General features: G+C 33.3%; 2 protein-coding genes and 1 pseudogene across 3 annotated transcripts; 2 read left to right on the plus strand and 1 right to left on the minus strand.

The window, feature by feature from the left end:
* The first annotated feature begins 1834 nt into the window (after positions 1-1834).
* Positions 1835-4858, plus strand: LOC143633944 (WEB family protein At2g40480-like; annotated as a pseudogene). Its single transcript, XR_013153760.1, has 3 exons — positions 1835-1996; positions 2682-3513; positions 4316-4858. The product of XR_013153760.1 is annotated as a WEB family protein At2g40480-like (transcript).
* A 5274-nt stretch (positions 4859-10132) lies between these two features.
* Positions 10133-12021, plus strand: LOC143633950 (CBL-interacting protein kinase 2-like). The gene is made up of 2 exons (XM_077102157.1): positions 10133-11226; positions 11432-12021. Exons 1-2 carry the CDS (start codon positions 10232-10234, stop codon positions 11769-11771), a joined length of 1335 nt encoding a protein of 444 aa, XP_076958272.1. The 5' UTR covers positions 10133-10231; the 3' UTR covers positions 11772-12021.
* A 2457-nt stretch (positions 12022-14478) lies between these two features.
* On the minus strand, positions 14479-19715 carry LOC143633949 (uncharacterized). Its single transcript, XM_077102156.1, has 13 exons — positions 19632-19715; positions 19402-19566; positions 18913-19014; positions 18694-18831; positions 17790-17858; positions 17614-17710; positions 17036-17138; positions 16733-16952; positions 16537-16650; positions 16301-16432; positions 16148-16228; positions 14934-15050; positions 14479-14845 (listed from the first exon to the last, which is right to left on the minus strand). The coding sequence occupies exons 1-13, from the start codon at positions 19713-19715 to the stop codon at positions 14759-14761; spliced, it is 1509 nt and encodes a 502-aa protein (XP_076958271.1). The 3' UTR covers positions 14479-14758.
* Between the last annotated feature and the right edge of the window lie 992 nt (positions 19716-20707).

The following is a 20707-nucleotide window of genomic DNA, read 5'->3' on the forward strand; positions in this document are numbered from 1 at the left end:
AAATCAATGAGAGGCCTCCATTTAAAAATCAAGCAATCTGGTGGCTTTCATAAAAGGGGGAGCGACCACATCGCGACACGTAGGATTTTAGGTTTTTCATTTATATATATTATAGATTACTAAATGTACGTATAAAATTACTGGGGTTTGGATGAAATACAAATTAAATTAACGTACTAACTGTAAAAATCAAATAAAGTAATTATATATACAAATAGAGTAATTATGTAATTACATCATAGTGTAATTACATAACTACTCTATAACGTAATTACATAATTACTCTACTTGATTCCCACAGTTAGCACACCTACTTGATTCTCACAATTAGCACGTTAATTTAATTTATACGTTAATTTTCCCAAATTTACTAAATATGTACATGTTATAATTAGTTATTATAGATTTATAAATTTGGTTAACACAAGATATAACGATATAATTGTTTATCGTACGTTACATATGAGAATTATGCTAAAGGTATATACAAATTATGCTCGAAATTAAAATTCAATTACCTCAAATTCATATATATTTTTCATAGTTATTAAATATGAGAATTATGCTACGGCCTAAGGAAAAACCAAGTGGTGTGTCCGGACGTGAATGGACCCACTTACCTTTTCCTGGGAATCCGAGGTCGAATATTTTATTCCACCGAAATTAAGTAATATCTTAATAACAACTTTATTGATCATTAGGACTCTAAACCAAAGTGTTGGAAGTCTCAACTCATCAATAACAAAGGTGAGTTCATAGCCCCTTTTTACATGCTTTAAAACGTTTTATACTTTGGGGTGGAAAACATGCATAATCAATTTGTTTTACATGCTATTTTATTCAAGCTTTATTTCATGATATTCATTGTGTGTGAACATTACAAGTGTATACTTAATCGCATGTACAACCATTAACTTGTTAAGCCCGTGGTAATATGATGATAGATCTATTGGCCCGACCTGTCCACCCAAGCCTCGGGTAGAGGCTTGTATGTTCAGAATCCGACGATCGTTTAACATTAAACATAATAGTCTAATCGTTGATTAGACGACTTGCTAAATGTGTCAGAGGTTTGGTTGTAATCACAAAAGTATTCAAGTAATTTAACACATATTGAATGCTTTCAACTTAAAACTTATTTTATTAAAACCTATGTTCTCACCAACTATTTTTAATTGGCACTCTCGCATGTTTTTCAGGTATTGAAAATTTGTTTGTTGAAGATTACTTGGTGCAAGATATAGGATTGCATGATTGGACCTAGCTTAAAATGAAACAATTTATTTCATTGTATCTCTGTGTTTCTTGATATTAAATTGAATTAAATTAAACAACTACTGTAACACGTAGTATCATATGCTATGAGCAATTATCGTCTTGCCTCGACGTATTCGCTGTCGGTTGGAGTGTGACACATATCACCTTACATGCGTCCGTATGTATGTTTTTAAATACCCGGACGCCATTGATGATGATGCCATGTAATGATTTGTTAGAAATGAAATTCTAATCGAACCTAGTATACCATTACCAATCGATGCCATATCATCATTACCGACAAACACACCATTGGATTTACAGCTGCTACTTTAAAGAAAGAAAGAAAGAAAAGGTAAAAGGAACTTTGAACGCGTATCGTCGTTTCTTTAGCTTTTGTCCCTCCCACTATTCCATGCTTTATAGACTCTCAACCCGCCATTAAAATCCCAACACAATTATTACCTTCTTCGCATATATATCATCATTCTCGATCATTTTCATCATTCATCAACTACAGTGTGTGTATATATATATATATATATTCTCCATTCTAGCTCAAAAGTTTATGTTAAACATGGCGGAACCGCCCGTTCATTCTGCTCAAACTCAAACTGGCTTGGACCCAAGAGTTGAAATTGATACGTCGCAGCCGTTCGGGTCAGTGAAGGAGGCTGTCACTCGCTTTGGTGGAAGTGCTTCCTGGATCCCGCTTCATATCCTTCGACAACTGGCCGGTGTAATTAGTTTCTATTAATATATATTCTCATTTATGGAATTAAATTTTTTTCTTATTGTTTTTGAGAAACTATGTATAGTACGTTTTGAATTATGTGGTTTTGCCAACAATGCATGCATGCCCGTGTAATCAATGTCTGATTATGAAACATCCCGGATAAAAAACCATCTAATGATTAGAAAGTAAGCAAGTCGGAAATTCGAACGCTGCCGTTTACAATTCGGTTTCTCATATTGAGCTTGAAATTAACGAGTCATCTAAACCCACGGTAGTATAACTTTTATTATATACATATTCTTTTCATTTAGATATGTATAATCATAAGATCCTTAGCCTTTTTAAACATTTTAAAACTAAGTGTTGATTTAAAAAGCGAGCTTCACCCGTGCTGATAGATATTTCGAACCATTAATTTCAAAGCCTACATTAAACTATGCCTAGGGTGTACAATTGCGACATTTTCTACACTTTTACAAGTATAATGATCATGGCAGAACATGAACATTTAAATAGAGGGACCCGAAACTTTAACAATTATACTTCTGATATTAAAAAAAAAAGAAAAAGAAAAGAAATGGGCTGGAGGCCCCTCTTGCCGCTTAAAAGATCTACCCATTGTCATATACTCACGTTGTAACGCTTACAATTAACTATTTGAAAATCTAATAAACATTCTGTAACACAGCATGATCTTGAAGAAATCGACATGGAAACAATAGAGAAACAAGCTACAGAGCTAGAAAAAGAACTTGTCATAAAAGAACAAGAAACACTTAATCTACTAAAAGAACTAGAGTCAGCAAAAGGTGTCATGGAACAACTAAAAATCAATATCATGAACGAACTTTCACCAATCCTCAATCTCAATCCAGACTCAGCAGCCGTAACGTCCGCCAACAAGTCAACCGCAAGTTCGACCATGTCTCCGGTTCCATTGCCACCCGGGATCATATTATCTGAGCTCAAAGAAGCAAAGTCAAAGCTAAACGGCACAACCATTGACCTTGCTATGATTCGCGCTTCACTTGAATCTTTAAACCACAAAATGAAAACCCATAAAACAAATTTGCTTGAAAATGAAGAAACAAAATGTGTGATTGAAGAATCAACTGGCGGGTCCCACAAAATGACATTTGAAGAACAACAGCTCAGAAAAATGGAAGAGGCTGCACAATATGAGGTAATCAAGGCAACATCTGAAATTGAGCAAACAAAAATGAGTATAAAAATGGTGGAAATGAGGTTACTTGCAGCTAAAAAGATGGAAGAAGCTGCAAGAGCTATGGAAGCTGTGGCTTGTGCCGAAAATAATAAACCATCGGTTCACGAAGGAATAACTCTTTCGTATGAAGAGTATTGTGAACTTACTCAAAGGGTGCAAAAAGCCGAAGATATGTTTAAGAAAAGTGATTATTTTAGGAAGGGTGCTAATTTGTCTACAATGGCGGTTCTCAAGAACTCAATCGAGCATACGCATAATGCCAAATGCAACCACAGAACCCTTCAAGAGGCTTTAGGTAACAAAGGTGTTAAATATTGGGTTGGGATGGTGGGTTAATTACATGCAGGCGGGTAGAATTGTTCAGTCTGAACGCAAAACATATAATTATTCTAGTTAAAAACATCAATCTTAACCCGGACATAAATAGAGTTGTGTAACATGCACATGGCCCTTTTAACCCATTTATTTATTTGTGTCAAACGGGTTCGTGGTTTTAATAAGTGGGTTAAACAAGTTGGCGGGTCTACTTGTTCAATTGTGTAACATGTGCACAACCGGTATAAAACCATCTATCAATTGTGCCAAATGGGTTGGTGGACTGCAATAAATGGGTTAATTGGTTGTAATGGGTTCAAAGGTCAACCTGTTAAAATTGTTAACATATACACGACCCATTTAACTCATTTATCATGCAATATATGGCTTAAGAATGTCGCGAACGGATTGTCATGTCAACATGTTCAACTTGTTTAACATACACAACTTGTTTAACCCATTTATCTAACTATGTCAACGGGGCTGGTGGGTTGTAACAAATGGGTTAAATGAGTTATTAAGGGTAGGAGGGTCAACCTGTTAAAATCGTGTAACATGTACATGACTCGTTTAACTCATTTATCTAACCTTGTCAAACAGGTTGATGGGTTGTGATAAATGGTTAAATGGTTGTAACAAGTAGCATGTCAGCCTGTTTGACTAAACTGTTTAAACAATTCAACCCGAGCATGACCTATTTAGTTAAACAACCTGAACACGTCATATTTATTAGACAGGTTAGATATGACATAGTGTTAACATAAATGTCCCTTCATGAACAGGGTCTAAAATGGACGCCACGAATGGAAGAAATCCTGAATCCAAAACCGTGTTTTCCCCACGAAAACTCGAAACTCATAATCACACAAAAACCAAAAATTCATACCCTTTTCGTGGTCATGCGCCTAGACGATTTGATCCATTGATTGGAGACTATTCAAGTATGATCAACAAAGAATCAAGGCCGGGTTTGAGAACAAGCGTCTCAATTGGTGACATTTTAAGCAGAAAATTGATCGTACAAGATAACATTATCGTTCGCGAGGATGTTGAAAGTCAACCCGAAGAGATGATGCATCTTTAAGTGACATGCTTTGCGATCAAAGTCGTATTATATTTCATGATTCCGAAAAAACAAACAAAGAAGGTAGAAGTGATAAGCAGTTTTTTACTCATAGGAAGAAGTTTGGTTTCATTCATGTGTCACCTTTGACCAAACATAACAAGAAGAAATCAATTCAATAATGATTTTTCTTGAATTTTATGGTTATTTTTTCGGGTTTCTTCTTTTTGAAGTTTGGATGATTTTGTTGTAGATTGGTTATGCCATTATGAGGTTTGTTTACGTGTAGTTTAGCAGGCTAGTTGTTGTTTTACCGGTTGAACTTTGAAAAGTCAAACATAACTTGTGTGTTATATAGGCTATATCTTTGTTTTGACGATAGTAATCTAAATGAAGATGCTATGTTATTGAATTTATTACATGCAAGTGTGTTATGCTAATGTTAGCCAAATCATTATTGTTGCTAAAAGTGACGTACATGTTTCAGCCATACAATACACATTTTGCAAATTCATTAATCTTTCTATCTAACAAAGCAATGGATTTTCACCAAATCTCTTTAAATTGCCGCATGGCATTTTTTTAATATTTTCTTTTATTTTATATAAAAAAAATTCACAAATTCATAGAGTCTCGCGGGTCCTACAAAAAAAACCAACTTGAACCATTTTCTTATGATCGGATCTTTTATAACCTAAAAGTTCACTTCAACCCTCTCAAACACAAATCAATACTAGAAGCCTCTCAAATCTCTATCGACCGATTCTCAGCTATGTCTTATCCTTCATGCTCATCAGTCGTCTTCAAGTTACAGGTATTAGCAATATTCGATCATCATCAACCCTAATTTCTATCTTCTGCAACTATTATGGTATTAATCGGACTTTTTATATAATCGTTAATCTTATACTAACCCTAATGTTGATTTACAGATTCGATTACATGAAGTGCAATATCGATCATCGTCTTCAAATTTAATTTAAAGGTGTTAGCAATAACCATTTATCACTCAATTCCGATCATTGTCTTATTATTTTTTTACAGAGTCAATATCGATCATCGCATTATTTACATTTTTTTTACATGACCACATATTTGTGTTCAATTGATCTTCAATGTCTTCGGCAGCATCGATGTCTTCAGAACAAGGGTAAAATACAAATGATGTATATCTAATATGAGCATTTGTTTAGTCTTTATAATTTTTTGTTAACTGTTTTTTTCATATTGTATTTGTAGATAATGATAGCTTTTGGTTGGTGGCTTTACTTTCGCTGTTAGGGTTTTAAGGTATTATTCTTTGCTATTTACGTTGTATGTTATTGGTTTGGCAGCCGATTTTGTTGTAATTCACATATAACAAGAATGTTTTTTTCCTTCAATCTTGCTCTCATAGCTCCTGTTTATGGTGTGGTTGAATCGATTAAGTTGATATATTTAATTTTGGTTTTTTACTACAGATAGGTAAATGCTTTTGTCACTATTTTACAAATACATGATTATTTACAAACCTTTAAGACCGTATTTAAAAAATTTTTTAGGTATTGTTTGGTTCAAGACTTGGGATCTTGAACAAAATATTATTACAGGATCTAATTTCCAGCAAAATGTAAAGCAATAGCCTAACTGGACAACAAGAAACACTCTTTTGTAGTCATACAAAAATACATATGTCACACCTAACCATTTGGGTAATCATAAAAATACATATGATAATTATTAATAAGGTGTTTTAAGGGCATTTGGGTTTTGGGACTTCGTATCCAAGATTCTAAGTGAAATAAGCAAATTGAAGCTGTTTATTCCAAATTGCTTATTTCAAAAACCAAGAAGCTATCCAAAACACACCCTTTAGATAGTTTTAGTACTTTGTTTTTTCAACCTGTAGGCATTGGTAGGAAGTTGGTCCCTTTTGCAACTGTTCTTGAAGTTGTGATTATGCTATTCTGATTAACTAAAAGAAATCGTTGTTTATAAATTATCTACTTTATATTGTGTTGGATGGATTTATACTTGGGACTTGCTATGACGTGTAATATTTACTCACGTCTCATGCTAAAGTGTTCTGCAAGTAGAGAATGGTGCTTCCTGCGTAATTGCAAGCCATAATTCATATTAAGTTTGTTGAAAATGAGTGCCCTTAAAAATAGTTGTGGGTTATGCTGATGAGATATGAAAACAATCAAAGCAACAACCTTAAATTTTTAAAAAAATGCTGAAACACCATTTATTATCCTATAAACATTTTTTGATTGTTTTCATATCTCATCACTTTCATTTGCATACAAACGGCGTCTACATTTGACGCAAACTATATGTTCGTTTATAAGTTGTCATGGACTCACAAAACGAACTATATTGATGGTGTATGTAATTATTTATATTAGTGTCTTTATTTTTTTGTTGTTTTTGTTATATTATCAACCCGTGTATTACACGGATTTTAATAGATGATCACATCCTCTGTTTTAACTCTTTATCATGTTATTATTGTAGTTGCTTTCTGATATACTCAAAATGCATCGATCTTTCTTTATATTTCTAAAGGTGCGTTCATTCTTTATTCATTCATTCTATTATAATTTCTTTTGTTTAAAAACAAAAATGGTGATTGGTGTAATGTCTCATTGTCTTGTATGCCATCAGATGAGTAGCTTCGTTGGTTGGGAGTTGGAAATGATGGTTTAACCATGACTTTTCGGTCAAATTACTCTTCTCAAACAATTTAGTGATGATTTATGTTCCTTTGATTTGAGGTTTTGTAAAGTTAACTAATTTATGCTTAACATTACACAAATCACAGTTTTTTAGCATATTTATGTATGAGATGCTAACTAAAGTGCGTTAAGAGTATTAGCGCAAACACTTTTATTTGAATTTGTTAGTTTTGAAATTATTCAGAAACTTTGGGAAACATGTTTATTTAGGTAAGTAACATTCATGATATCTCATATTGTTGTTCATATTAAATTTATTATTAATATTAATATTATATTTAGTTTTTTTTAGTAACCCGTGTATCATACGGGTTCTAACCTAGTTAAATAATAATTTTAATATATCCCACACAATTACAACACGTGTGATGCGTTTCAATGGAGTTAGAAATTCTAAGAATTTTTTTTTTAAATTAACAATTTATACATAGGTGAATACAGTATTTTTTCATGGGAGTCGCATATTACCAAATATCATTTTTTTTCTGGCCAGGTTGAGTCGGGTCGCATGAAAAAGATAAATCTAATTATTTGCTCTAACTCATATTTTGCAAATTTGTTCTAACGCATTAATATTTCCTAAATTTTAAATTTAGAAATTAAAACTCAAATCAACCAATAAGTTAAAAAATAATGGATTAAGGGCCTTGAAATCAACAAATTTAATTTGTATTTTTTACGGTATTTATTACAAACTGCAATGTTGTAAAAGTTAGTCAACTCGACCTTGAAATCAATGAGTACTCAAAACTCGAAGGATTCCAAAGCGGTTTTATACAACTTGGTCAACGGCTAGAATTAATGCAGTATTGATTATCAGTTTAACTTTCATTTTAATTGGCCTTCTGCGGTAGTAGTATGAAGATGATAGTTAAGGCTTAGGATTCTTGAGTTCTCAAATAGAAACCTGATTCAAAGGAATTTCTCACATGGTAAGTTTCCTTTGTAATGGTATTCTTGGATGAGAATCCGTTGAACGGTTGAGATCGGGTCACTCGGATATTGAGAATGGTTCCAAAAACTTTTCAAAAAAAAAAAAAAAAGAAGTTTTAAACTTTTATTAAAAATTTGAAGTATTAGACCACTTTTATTTGTGATCTATTGTTGGGTTGGTCACCAATAAAACATAAGTTGAAGTAATTAAAAAATCGAAAAAGAAAGCAAACCAACCTAAGTTGGCAACTTAGTTGGTGACGCAACTTGGGTTGCGACTCACACTTGAGTGATTCTCATGCCACATGTCATAAAATAATTGGTTGTAACAAAAACTTAACTACTAATTTTTCTCTATAATTTAATTACTTAAATAACTTGTAATATTTAACTTCAAAATAAGATATAAATCACAGTATATCTTAACTTTTTTTTTTGAACATCTCGATATAAACATTACTAAAAACTAACTTATTTCAAAATATTTATGATTTTCCTAATATGGTTCCGATACAAAACTATTGATTCGTAAACTTATTATTTTTAAAATGTTTTCTTTTTTATACTTTAAAGAATCACAAATTATATCATTTAATAAAAGAATTTGTTTAGTTTCAGTTGTGAATGAAAATGAAAATAAAAATTTAGATTAAGTTGGTTTGTGTTAGAAAGAAATTAGTTTTTTATTAAAGCTTGCGTTGGGTTGGGTTACGAATAAAGATGATATTAGGCTAACCTACGACCCACATAGCATTTTGAATTCCAGTCAGTCTCAAGTTACGGTCAAATATCCTGCTCCAGCCTCCCAGTCTAGTACCAATCATCTTCATTCGTTCAATCCGACACGGATGAGGAAAAAGTTCATTACATTACCGGTTTCTGGAACCGATCTCATCGTTGATGTGCAATTTACGCCTCTGATTCTCGCTTCAAATAGGTAACGCCTACTTTTCATCTTGTCAATTTTTTTATAAAAAGAATCATCGCAATCCATGATGAAATGTTGAATGCAAAAATGTTATGTTTGTTTCTAGCCGTTACAGATGATAATGCGTGTTTGCAATAGGTATCATCGCTACATACATGTTTATATTATTCAATCAATAAATTCTGTGAATAATAGAAATCACGCTCGAAACTATTTTGTCTTCTTCATATTGTCAATAATTTTATATGAATAATATACCTGTTTAGTAAAAACGTACACCATGTAATTTTATACGTTTTAAAAAATAATAATTATTATTAGGAGGCTAGAGTTCATCATTTATCCTTCTTGATGCGTAACACATATAACTGGCACGCTCAAACCACCAAAGCCAGGTGCTTCACGAGTTGTTTTCATGTTTGAATTTGATACTTGTGTTAATCGTGTCGTCTCTAACCTTTTACGCACATCACTGTTTATCTGCTTAGGTTAAACAACTTGAATCTGCGTATTTCAAAACTTTGATTTCTCTTGCAAATAATCAGATCATTAAAGGAATATACTTGTTTAAAGTGATTATTAGTGTTTGAACTTAGATATCCACCAGTTACATCAATTCGTGAACTTTAATTAGTGATTTTGAATCGATAGCAACAATGTATAAGATTACGTTTAGATCAGTGATAAATGTCGTTTAAGTTTTCATCATTGTGAAAAGGTTGGCACTCAAATTATTTCATTTTCATGCAGAAGTTTACATATAGCAACTGTCAACTACCTGGGAATGCGGGATGATGTGTTTAAACGTTGGTAAATCCTTCACCGAAACCTTCACGGTTTCAAGCGGATATGATCTACTTTTGTTCCTTGATGAAACTGGATTAGACTATCAAAACACCTTCACTCGTCATGCTCAAATGCACACTCAGTCTGCAATTTGTGGGCTTTGAAAACACGAGCTTGTTGAAGACGGTTAGTTCACCAGTTCTAGAAAAGTTACTGACAGGTAAGAATAAGGTAAGTTAGTAGCACTTAACTAGCTTTTAATTTTAGAAAAATGGAGAATATGGAAAATGTGTTGATGCAAAAGTATGAATTTGGAAAAATGTTTGGTCAAGGTAACTTTGCTAAAGTTTATCATGCACGAAACTTGGAATCGGGACAAAATATAGCGGTTAAAGTGATTGACAAAGAAAAGGTTTTGAAAGTAGGACTAATTGACCAGACGAAACGAGAGATATCTGTTATGCGAATGGTTAGACACCCGAATATTATTCAACTTTATGAAGTTATGGCCACCAAAAACAAGATTTATTTTGCGATGGAATATGCCAAAGGTGGTGAGCTTTTTGATAAGGTGGTTAAGGGACGGTTAAAAGAGGATATTGCTAGAAAGTATTTTCAACAGTTAATATTAGCAGTTGACTTTTGTCACAGTCGACGCGTTTATCACCGCGATATAAAACCCGAAAACCTGTTGTTAGACGAGTATGGAAACTTAAAAGTTACAGATTTTGGATTAAGTGTTCATCAATCATGTACGCATTTAGATGGGTTACTTCACACAACATGTGGCACTCCTGCCTATGTGGCGCCTGAAGTGATTAGTAGGAGAGGATATGATGGTGCTAAATCTGACATTTGGTCGTGTGGGGTGGTTTTGTTTGTTCTGTTGACCGGTCAACTTCCGTTTAACGACTCGAATATCATGCAGTTGTATAAAAAGATTAGCCGAGCTGAATATAAATGTACGAGTTCGCTTCCACCCGACGTTCGTAAGCTGCTAAAACGAATTCTTGACCCGAACCCGATTACAAGGATATCCATGAAAAAGATTATGGAAAATTCTTGGTTTAAAGAAGGATTAGACACGCATTCGGATCATGCTGATGTCACCATGGAAAAGATTATGGAAAATTCTTTGTTTAAAGAAGGATTAGACTTGCATTCGGGTCATGTTGATATGACACCTTATATTGACCAGAAAAAGCCCGAGTTGACTAAAGTTTCTAGCTTTAATGCTTTTGATATCATATCTCTGTCAACCGGATTTGATTTTTTTTTTTTTTTTTTTTTTTTTTTTTTTTTTCTTTTCACAATCGAAGTTTTATATAATTTACTATAAAACGATTACAATAAAGTGGCAGGCAAACGGGCAACAAGCTGCGCCGCAACCCCCTTTTGAACAGCAAAGCCAATCCTGCTAAAAACGAAGCTTTGGGACCTAGAAGCTGAAGAGGTTCCGTGTACGACGCGCTGATTTATCGGGTTTGTTTGTTGAAAATGATGAAAAGGATGAAGTGAAGTTTACCTCGTTAAAACCTGCATCGGATATAATATCCAAAATGGAAGAAATCGCGTCGAGTTTAAAGATGGAGGTTGGTATGAACAAAGGAGGGTTATTAAAGTTTAAAAAAGCAAGTGAAAGTAGAAACAGTCTATTGTTGATTGATGTGGAGATATTTGAAATTACTTCATGTTTTCATTTGGTAGAGGTGAAGAAATCGGGTGGTGATGCGTTTGAGTATCGGGAAATGATGAAAAATGATATTAAACCGGCTCTCCAAGGGTTCGTTTTCGCGTGGCATGGGGAGTAAGTAATCTTGTAAGTCTACTAAATTTGATGTTCTTTTTTGGTATTTTTTATCATTTAATGTTAGCCTATTTTAAGGATCATTTTTAACTTGTGTTGTGAGACATGAAGGTTAGATTTGTTTTGAATGGGTCATGATGTTTTCATTATCTATGATTATCTATTTGTGGTTTCATGTTAAAATAGATTGAAACATGATTTAAACTGGTAATGCTCCCATACCAAGTTACTCATTACCCTTTGAACACAGTATGAGTGTTTCTTAAAACTACATGTTGGGATTCCTAGGCATATAATTCTAACTTTTATATAATTTTATTTTATTACAATTAGAAATATTTAAATTAAATATGTTTTGTCAAGGGAACATAAAGAAATAATAAAAGAAAATGTTTTCATTTATGGTTCAAGCAAACATGCATGTTTCGGGCCGAGCATCATCTAATAATATCATGTATGTACCCAAACCTGTGAATTTTTTTAATGATTTGATATCCGGGTCCATACTTGAAAACCCGTCCGGGAGGTTTTAGGTTTCCCATACTCAAAAACCTGTACTATGAACTCAACTTAAACTTTTCAATAGTGATTGAAGCGTAATTTCTTGTCTAGAAGACGTTTGGTTGGAGTAAAAGAAGAGTAAACTAGCTAATGAAGCAAGGTTTTATTGTGAACTGACCACGTATTTTGATTTAGTATGGTCCGGTTTCATTTTGGTTTACCGTTTACAAGTTGCGATGCATCTTAACCTAGTCTCAAATTATGGCATTACATCGTGCGACACTTTTTTTTCCGCGTACCATTATAATTGTTATATCTGTAACACAAACAACAAAATTATTACGATAATATGAAACAGTGTTGCTTCCCATTTGCACAACTTTACTCATGACAACCAAGGCCATTGAGTTTCTTAAAGCTATATATATATATTTTTTGTCCCAGTCCTTAATAAGTTATCTCACCAGTGGCCAAGAGCCCCATGAAATAAAAGGTAAAAAGCATTTGGAAAGTAGAAATATATGTAACTTTTTCTTAAAGGGTGGTCACTTTTAATGCATGTTTCATTTGCTTTTAAAAATATAATAAAATTCTTTTTTTTTTCGCATCATAACTTTTTTTATCCATCATTCATATAATTAAACTTTCTGAAAATATGTAATATTTAATATAACCTAAACATACAGTTTTGTTTAGTTTTTATGTCCTTGCTGAAATCTAAGTTAGTATCCGACATAATTTTGTTCTAGTTTTAAAAATGATTTTAATAAACACTACACTTTCACAACTAATGTAGTGATTTTTCACAAGATTCTTGGCAAGTTTCATAAAACAAATAAACAATATTGTCACAGTAAAACTGTGCAAGTCGGTGTATATTTCATCATAGAAAAATAATAAGAATTTTTGTGAATGGTATAATTTTGATTTCACATGGAAGAGGGCTAAGTAGAGATGTTCAACGAAACCGGTTCCTGGAACCGAACCGGTGGACCCGAACCGGACCCGAACCGGTTCCTACCCGTTTTTTGTAGGAACCGGACCCTATCTGATTCAACCCGATGATCCGTGACCGTTTTGAACATCTCTAGGGCTAAGAATGACCACTGTAGAAAAAAAAAGTACACTAGCTAAGAATGACCACAACTTTACTCATGAGAACCAACTTTACTCATGACAACCTAGTCCCAAACCGTTTTGAACATCTCTAGGGCTAAGAATGAACAACCGAGAAGTACAAAGGATGAGCAGAATAAAGAGTTTAAAGGTAAAGAAGAAAAATCTTAAAGTTTAAATTAAATGGTTAAATTGTCATATGTTAGAGTTAGAGATAGGGTATAAAGTTTTTAGTTTATTATAATAGATTTATAGTGTATTGTAATCTCTTGGTTCAAGCTTTTGTTTGAGTTAACAAATATTAAAAGAGTCGTGGAAGTTCCACAAAATCGTTGTGTTTGTTGTTACTTTGTTCAAATTATTTCCGATGGTCAGTTAGGAATTTAGTGACGGATAACTACTTTTAGCCATCCGGTCATACTAGTTGTGGATGTAGCTTCGATCATGAATCATCATCGAGAGTCCGCGTGCATAATGAGAATCAAATAAAGGTTTTAACATCTTTAGCACTAGAAAAGGAAGACCAAGACATTTGGGTTCCTCCAACACAATGCTAAAAGCAACAAAAGGAGCCTTCAATGCTTGAGAAGCGTTAACATCCCATCATTTTGGAACAATTTTACCTTTTGTGTAGACTAAGTGAGTTGATAACTATTGAACGCAAAAGTACGAGTTTACAGATTTAATTATGGTCAGAACATACAATGATCTTTGTTTCAAATCTACTTTGCATAGGTCATACATTAATTACAAGAATGTATTATGGGGTTATGACATTATAGAGGTGTGAATTTATCTAAAGAACAGAAACATGCTATAAAGAGTTAATGGATCCTAACTTTCGCCTATTGACCGAGATTAATCCCACTCAAGAAATATTTACAGACAGTTCCAGCTTTGAACACAATATTCTTCCTGCATCATATGTCTAAAACATTCGAAAATGAGCTTCAAAAAATATATGCTTTGTTAAACCATTCAGGTTTTTTATACCATAACATGATATAATAAATAAAAATAAAAACAGTCAGATAAATGTCCTTGTTTTTGTCAGCCAGCAAAAACTTGCCTTGTTTGGATTCATGCGCCTGGCAATCTAGCATGATATTCAGGTTGGCACTACGTACAAATATTTACCCACACAGTTACACAAGCACAGTTACACAGTTACGCAAGCACGGTTACGCACGCATGTGAGAGAGAGAGAAGAGAAGCAATGCTTTGCACAGTTCACCTAAAAGTTGATATGCTAATTCTAACTATCAAATTCGGAACATTACTATGTTATTTGGAGATCCAATCATACGATTATATGAATCATGAATAGCTATGAAACAACATATGACAACTAACGTGATAAAACAATACAAAACTTTACGAGGACGTGATATTTTGGGACTTTGCAAGTTGTGTTTGTTGGCGTCCCAAGCGTAATCCTGTAACTACCCATAAAATGCAGACCTGATGACAAAGAAAAAAATGCGTACTAAGTTTTATTTATTTATTTACTAAGAGCATAATAAAGTAACAAGTGATAGAATGTGCATACAGGCAAAGCATATAGAGAGATGTGGGTTATTTTGCCATCAAGGGTGGTATGAAGTAATTTGTACATCCCAGCTGCAGTAACATCTCCAAACCTTTGAACAAGAACATCTATGCAAACCTATACAAAATTTTATGCATATTGTGGTCAAGAAACAGAAGTGTAATTTGAATAGAGGTCATAATTTCGACCTGTTTATGAATAACTCAGCTTCGGGTTAGGTTTTATCTTTAACAGGTCAAACAAGTCAAATCAGATAAATTAGCTAAAATTGAAACACCTCATTTTGGTTTTTAATACAGCACACTAACTATTTTAGTTATAAGAAAAATTAGACTAGTAGTGAGATAATGCAATTTCTAATATCATATTTATTTTACACGCTAGTTATTTAGTGAAAAACAAAAATTACATCTTTTTGGAAAAAGGTGTTTCAGGGTAGGGCTGTTCAAAAAGCTTGCTCGAGATTGGCATATTTTTATTAGATTTTTTTGGTCCGTTTATCAATAAGTCGATTTTTTTGGTTAGTACTTATCTATAATGGATAAAACAAGTAAAATCAGATAAATTAGCTAAAAAATGAAACATGCTTGGTTTTGTGCTTATATGAAACTGATTATTTTACTCAGCAGTGAAATATTGATAGAATCTGGAAATCTAAAGTAATGAAACTAACATAACTAGCCAAATTCGAGATAGGCTTGATCTCCAACTAGCCAATTCGAGATGGCAATTCTCCAAACACAAGATTAAAGAAACCCTAATTTTATATTAAAAACATCGACATGAAAATAAATGCAGAACATGCTATAAATGCTAATCCTAATTAACAGTTATTAAACTGCTCCACTACTCCTATTTTTGCTGAATAACTGGTTTCCTATCAAATATGCAATTGCTATAATCATATTTTACATAATCGTTATTGATGTAGCTTATACTTTCTGCATTATGCGTATGCTAAATATATTAATATTTTTTTTGTTTTTATATTTATCAATACATGTCAAAAAATACAAAATTTTTAAAAAAACAGCTTTTTAAAAAAAATAAACTAGCTGGCTCGAGCTCAACATTTCAACTTATTAAGATAAACGAGCCCACCCAAGGTCGTCTTGACTCTTTTACAGCAGGGTCAACCCAACTCTACATGTTTTGACTTGGACCAATTGTTTTGACATGTAACCAAATTGATTTTTTTGGGGAAGGAGGGGTACCTTTGCTTTGTATTTCTCGTCCTGTGAGACGACAGTAAACAGCAACTCTCTTCCTGGCCGAGTGACAACATAGGTTACCACCTGCAAAACAATTATCATGGATATAAGCTAAAAGAACAAATCTATATCTTCAAAGAAAATAAGCAAGCAAACCTTCCGAACGGTCTCTGAGATAGCAACTGCCACATAAGTAGGCCAAACCGCAATTGCAACTGAATTCAGAAACGCAGTCAACGGTGCAGCACAAAGAGCTGCAGTAATCCCAGCCACAGTAAGAATCCGCCCCTGAATTCAAATCCAAAAATAATAATAATAATAATAATAATAATAATAATAATAATAATAAGTTATAAAAAGAACATGATATCATATATATTAATTTGAGATACCGTTAAAGTAAGCTGTCCAGCTAGAATAAAAACAGCAATAAAACTATTTATCTGTGCAAATAATCGTCTTCTTCCAGTAGGAGTGGTAACAGTTGAAGCAATAACCGTTAATTTCTGCACATGAACATAACCATATAAACCAACATAAAAAATAGATGACGTGGTGATTATGCCATATGTACGAAAACACTTTTACCTGAAAATAAAAGAATGAAGATGTGACTGCACTTAACCACAAGAACAATGACACACACAACAAATAATTTGATGACCATATAAGCCAAAATCCATCCAATAAAGCCCAAAACCGAGGCGTTGTAGAGTCAACAGTTGACTTTGAAGCAGTTGGTGATGATTTTTTGTGATCAGTTACATCTACTTCATTGATCTCATCCTGCTGGTCAACCTCAGTCTTTCTACAAATAAAAAAAAAGAAAAAGAAAAAAAGAAGATTTAAAGAAAGTGAAGATTGTAAGTAATAAATAACTAAAATAGTAACCTGAGAGGATGTAGCTCTTCAGAAGAATTAGATAAATCTTTATTAATCATTTTGGATGATTGTGCAGCAAATTCCATCATCAGAGCAGCAAATAGCAGGAGATCTGGCATAGGGAGAGGTCAACATTAGTCAACCGTGTTGGATTATGGGTTGAATTGCAGAGCCCGAGCACGACCCTATTTTTATTCCTATCAAAGATTTCAACACTAATCCGAAATAAAACTTCTTTTTATCCAAACAAGACATAAATTACTCTGATATTTTAATTCGTATTAATTAATAAAATGATAGTTTAAATTTTATGAGAAAAAACAGAACTAAAACTACAAGGATAACGTTTTATTCAAAATAAATAATTTTTTAAACAAAATTCTCGATTTAAACAAACGAATTAATAATAAATTAGTTAATTTATTTATGGTAGGAACTGAAGCACATAGAAAGAAAAAAGAAAGTAAAGGGTTCAGTGATAAATCAATTTCTTAATGTTAAAACGAGAGTAATTGAAGAAAACAAAATTTAGGGGTCAACCCGTTTTTTAAAACGGGTCAACATGAAAATAAAGAGAGGACACATACATGGTCCCAACCAGGCCATTCCTGTGGCAAACAAAGAACCGAAAAGCTGACCGAAAGTCGCACCCGCACCAATAAACCCAAACAGTCTTGAACCTGACTGAACACAAGATGGAATTAAAGCACGCATGCATGACCACTGTAGAAAAGACACACTTGCAACATGGGATAACATTTACCTCATTGTCCATGACATCAGCGACTCTCGCCCATGTTGAAGATATAGTTATAAGATTTAACAGAGCAACCTGAAATTAACGGAAAATTACTTTTAAAATCTTTTTTGTTTTCATTAATTGATTATTATCAGTTTTTAATCATGAGAAGCAAAATTTGTGTTTATTTACGAGCTTATTTAGGTTCAAATAATCAGTTGTGTACAAAGTGCAGACCAAATTGATTATCAAAAAGAAAGAAAATAAATTACCTAAATAATCATGTAGGTAAATGCAAATTTACTACTTGATTATCTTATTCTGATAATTGAAAAAGATCACTTTCAAAATGCTCATCCAAACGGGTGTAAACGAGCCACATCTCAACTCATTTCGAGCTTGACTTGAGTAGCTTTTCAAGCTTGAGCTTGGTTCGGTTGTTATTTGTTAAATAATTTATTATTATGTACGGTTATAATTATTCTCATATGCATATTTTATTATAACTTTTATATATAACAAATATGCATTATTTAGTTATTTTTAATATAATTTTATATATAATAACTATCATTATATAATATAAACACGTATCTAATACCTCAAATAAAAATTATATAGATAACAGGCTTGTTTAGGCTCGCAAGCCAGCTTGAGACATGGCTTGATAATTAAACAAGCTTATTTTTAGCATCAAGCGAGCTCGATAAGTGAAGCTCAAGCTCTGGCTCGTTTGTGAAGCAAGCTTATTATTAGGCTCAATCTCGTAAATTTGAGCTTTTAACGAACCAATCTCAAGTAGCTCACAAGCGGTTTGGCTCGTTTCCTGACCAAACATCACTTTTCAATTTGTGATCATCATTCATCAATGAAAAAAAAAAACAGAAAAGTATTAACCAAATTTCAAAAGGAACAGTCTGTTTGTTACCCATAAAAAGAAGCATATTCTGACAGAAACATAAAACCATCCATGTTTATCCCAATCAGCAGGCTTTGTAGAAGCAGAAGATTGAGTTTCAAGCTTTAAATCATCTTTTATGGTGGATGACACGTTAAGGAAACCAGCCTAAACAAGAACGATCAACCAGAAACAACATAAGAAAAAATACCTTAAAAGTTGAAAACAAATAATAAATATCATCTCTACCTTAAAGTTTGGTAAAAATGTATTTTCAGGTGAAGACATGACCCATAATATAAAAAACAACACAAGACTTGCACCGAAAAACCTGTATATTAAGACCAAAGCCTGAAATTCAACAGAAACTTATTACAAGATAGATAAATACTATTCTCATGAAAATAACGTTAAAAGTGGCGGAAGGTTAATCAGGCATCATCTGGTGGCGTTGATAGTCGAAAGACAAGGGTACACGCACCAAACGGCTGGTGTCCCGGTGGTTGAGTGTTATGTGCCTTATGTTTAAGGCTTGATGCAAAACTACTATCGAGTCGGTGGTCTCACCTGAAGCAGCCTCTCTATTCCTATGAGGTTAGAGGCAACCTCTCTATTCCTATGGGGTTAGAGGTAAGGCTGTCTAAATCTTATCCTTCTCAGACCCTACCATAGATTTGCTATTGGTGGGATTTACTGATTACGATAACGATAATGATGATGAAGAAGATAGATAAATACCTTGGGCTTGGGAAGATTGGGCAAAGAGAAGATGAGGGTGGAAAGAGGGGCAGCAATGAGAGTTAGGATCAAGGACCCGAAAAAGAGTCCGGGTATGTTACCGATACCGAGCGAGATGGCGCCTTCGTCTCGTAAAGGCAAAACCACAAAATAAGCACTCAACACCTGCAAATCAAATCAAATCAAATCAATAGCAATGAATGGAATTGGAATGAGTAGTTTGAACTTACGAAGAAGAAAGTGGAGGTGGAGTAGAAAACGTTGTGGGTTTCGTGAGGATGGATGTTGAGGAAAAACGATAGCAAGGAATCCATCATCTTCTTCCAGATTCCAATCGTGGACTTTTCAGCTGTACGTCTTCCCCAAAATACAACAACAAATAATACAACCCTGCCAATACTTACTTCTTCTATACCTTTTTCTTTTTGAAAAATTGCTGTTGGCCGATAATAATCTCGACTTAGTTTATTCTCAAATTTTGAAAAAATTGGCTCTCAATTTAAGCTTTTTTCAAATTTCATATTGATTTATTAGGGCTTTTGATCAGAAGAAGGATATGAGTCAATTGATGTAAAACTTAGCTCGAAACGATACTCCAAACAGCTTATTTTTTGTTAATTTGAAGTTCAAACAACCGATTTAAAGCACTAATCAAGTCATTTGAAGCATCATTTCGAGTTAAGTTTTACGTTAATCGACTCATATCCTCCTTCCGATCAAAAGCCCTAAAAATCAATTTGAAGTTTGGAAAAAACTTAACACTGTTAGGTTTTTTTTAACGGTGGACCATTGAGAGCCAACTTTTTTAAATTTGGGACCATTGGTGTGAATAAACTAAGTTAGGATTATTATCGGCCAATAACAGAAAGTTGGGATTATTAAAATCCAATTTTCCTTTCTTTTTTTTAACGGCAAACTTATTTTCTTTTAAGTCATGGGTAATACTTTTTAACTACCAAAATAAATCTTCCTATTCTTATACATGCAACGATACGGTAAACATCATATCACAATACTATTAAGTCATGGATAATACTTTTTCTATCTAACTTTCGTTTCAGAAATGGATGGATTCCAAAATGTTCACACAGTCGGTTTCTTTTCTTCCCATCATTACTTTGCCATTTGTGAGAATTCCTTTACCCATAATCTTTCCACCATTCTCATCACTACCAAAGACAACTACTGGGCCTTCATATTTCTCTACAAACTTCACCAATGACCTTTTATCACAGGTTATGTGGCTGGAACATCCACTATCCATGTACCATACATCTTCAACGTCCATGGATTGTTCCTGCACAGA

This window comes from Bidens hawaiensis, unplaced genomic scaffold (genome assembly GCF_021521415.1).
Source record: "Bidens hawaiensis isolate Kalapana, Puna unplaced genomic scaffold, B.hawaiensis_p1.1 tig00006950_1, whole genome shotgun sequence".
NCBI classification, from domain to species: Eukaryota; Viridiplantae; Streptophyta; class Magnoliopsida; order Asterales; family Asteraceae; genus Bidens; species Bidens hawaiensis.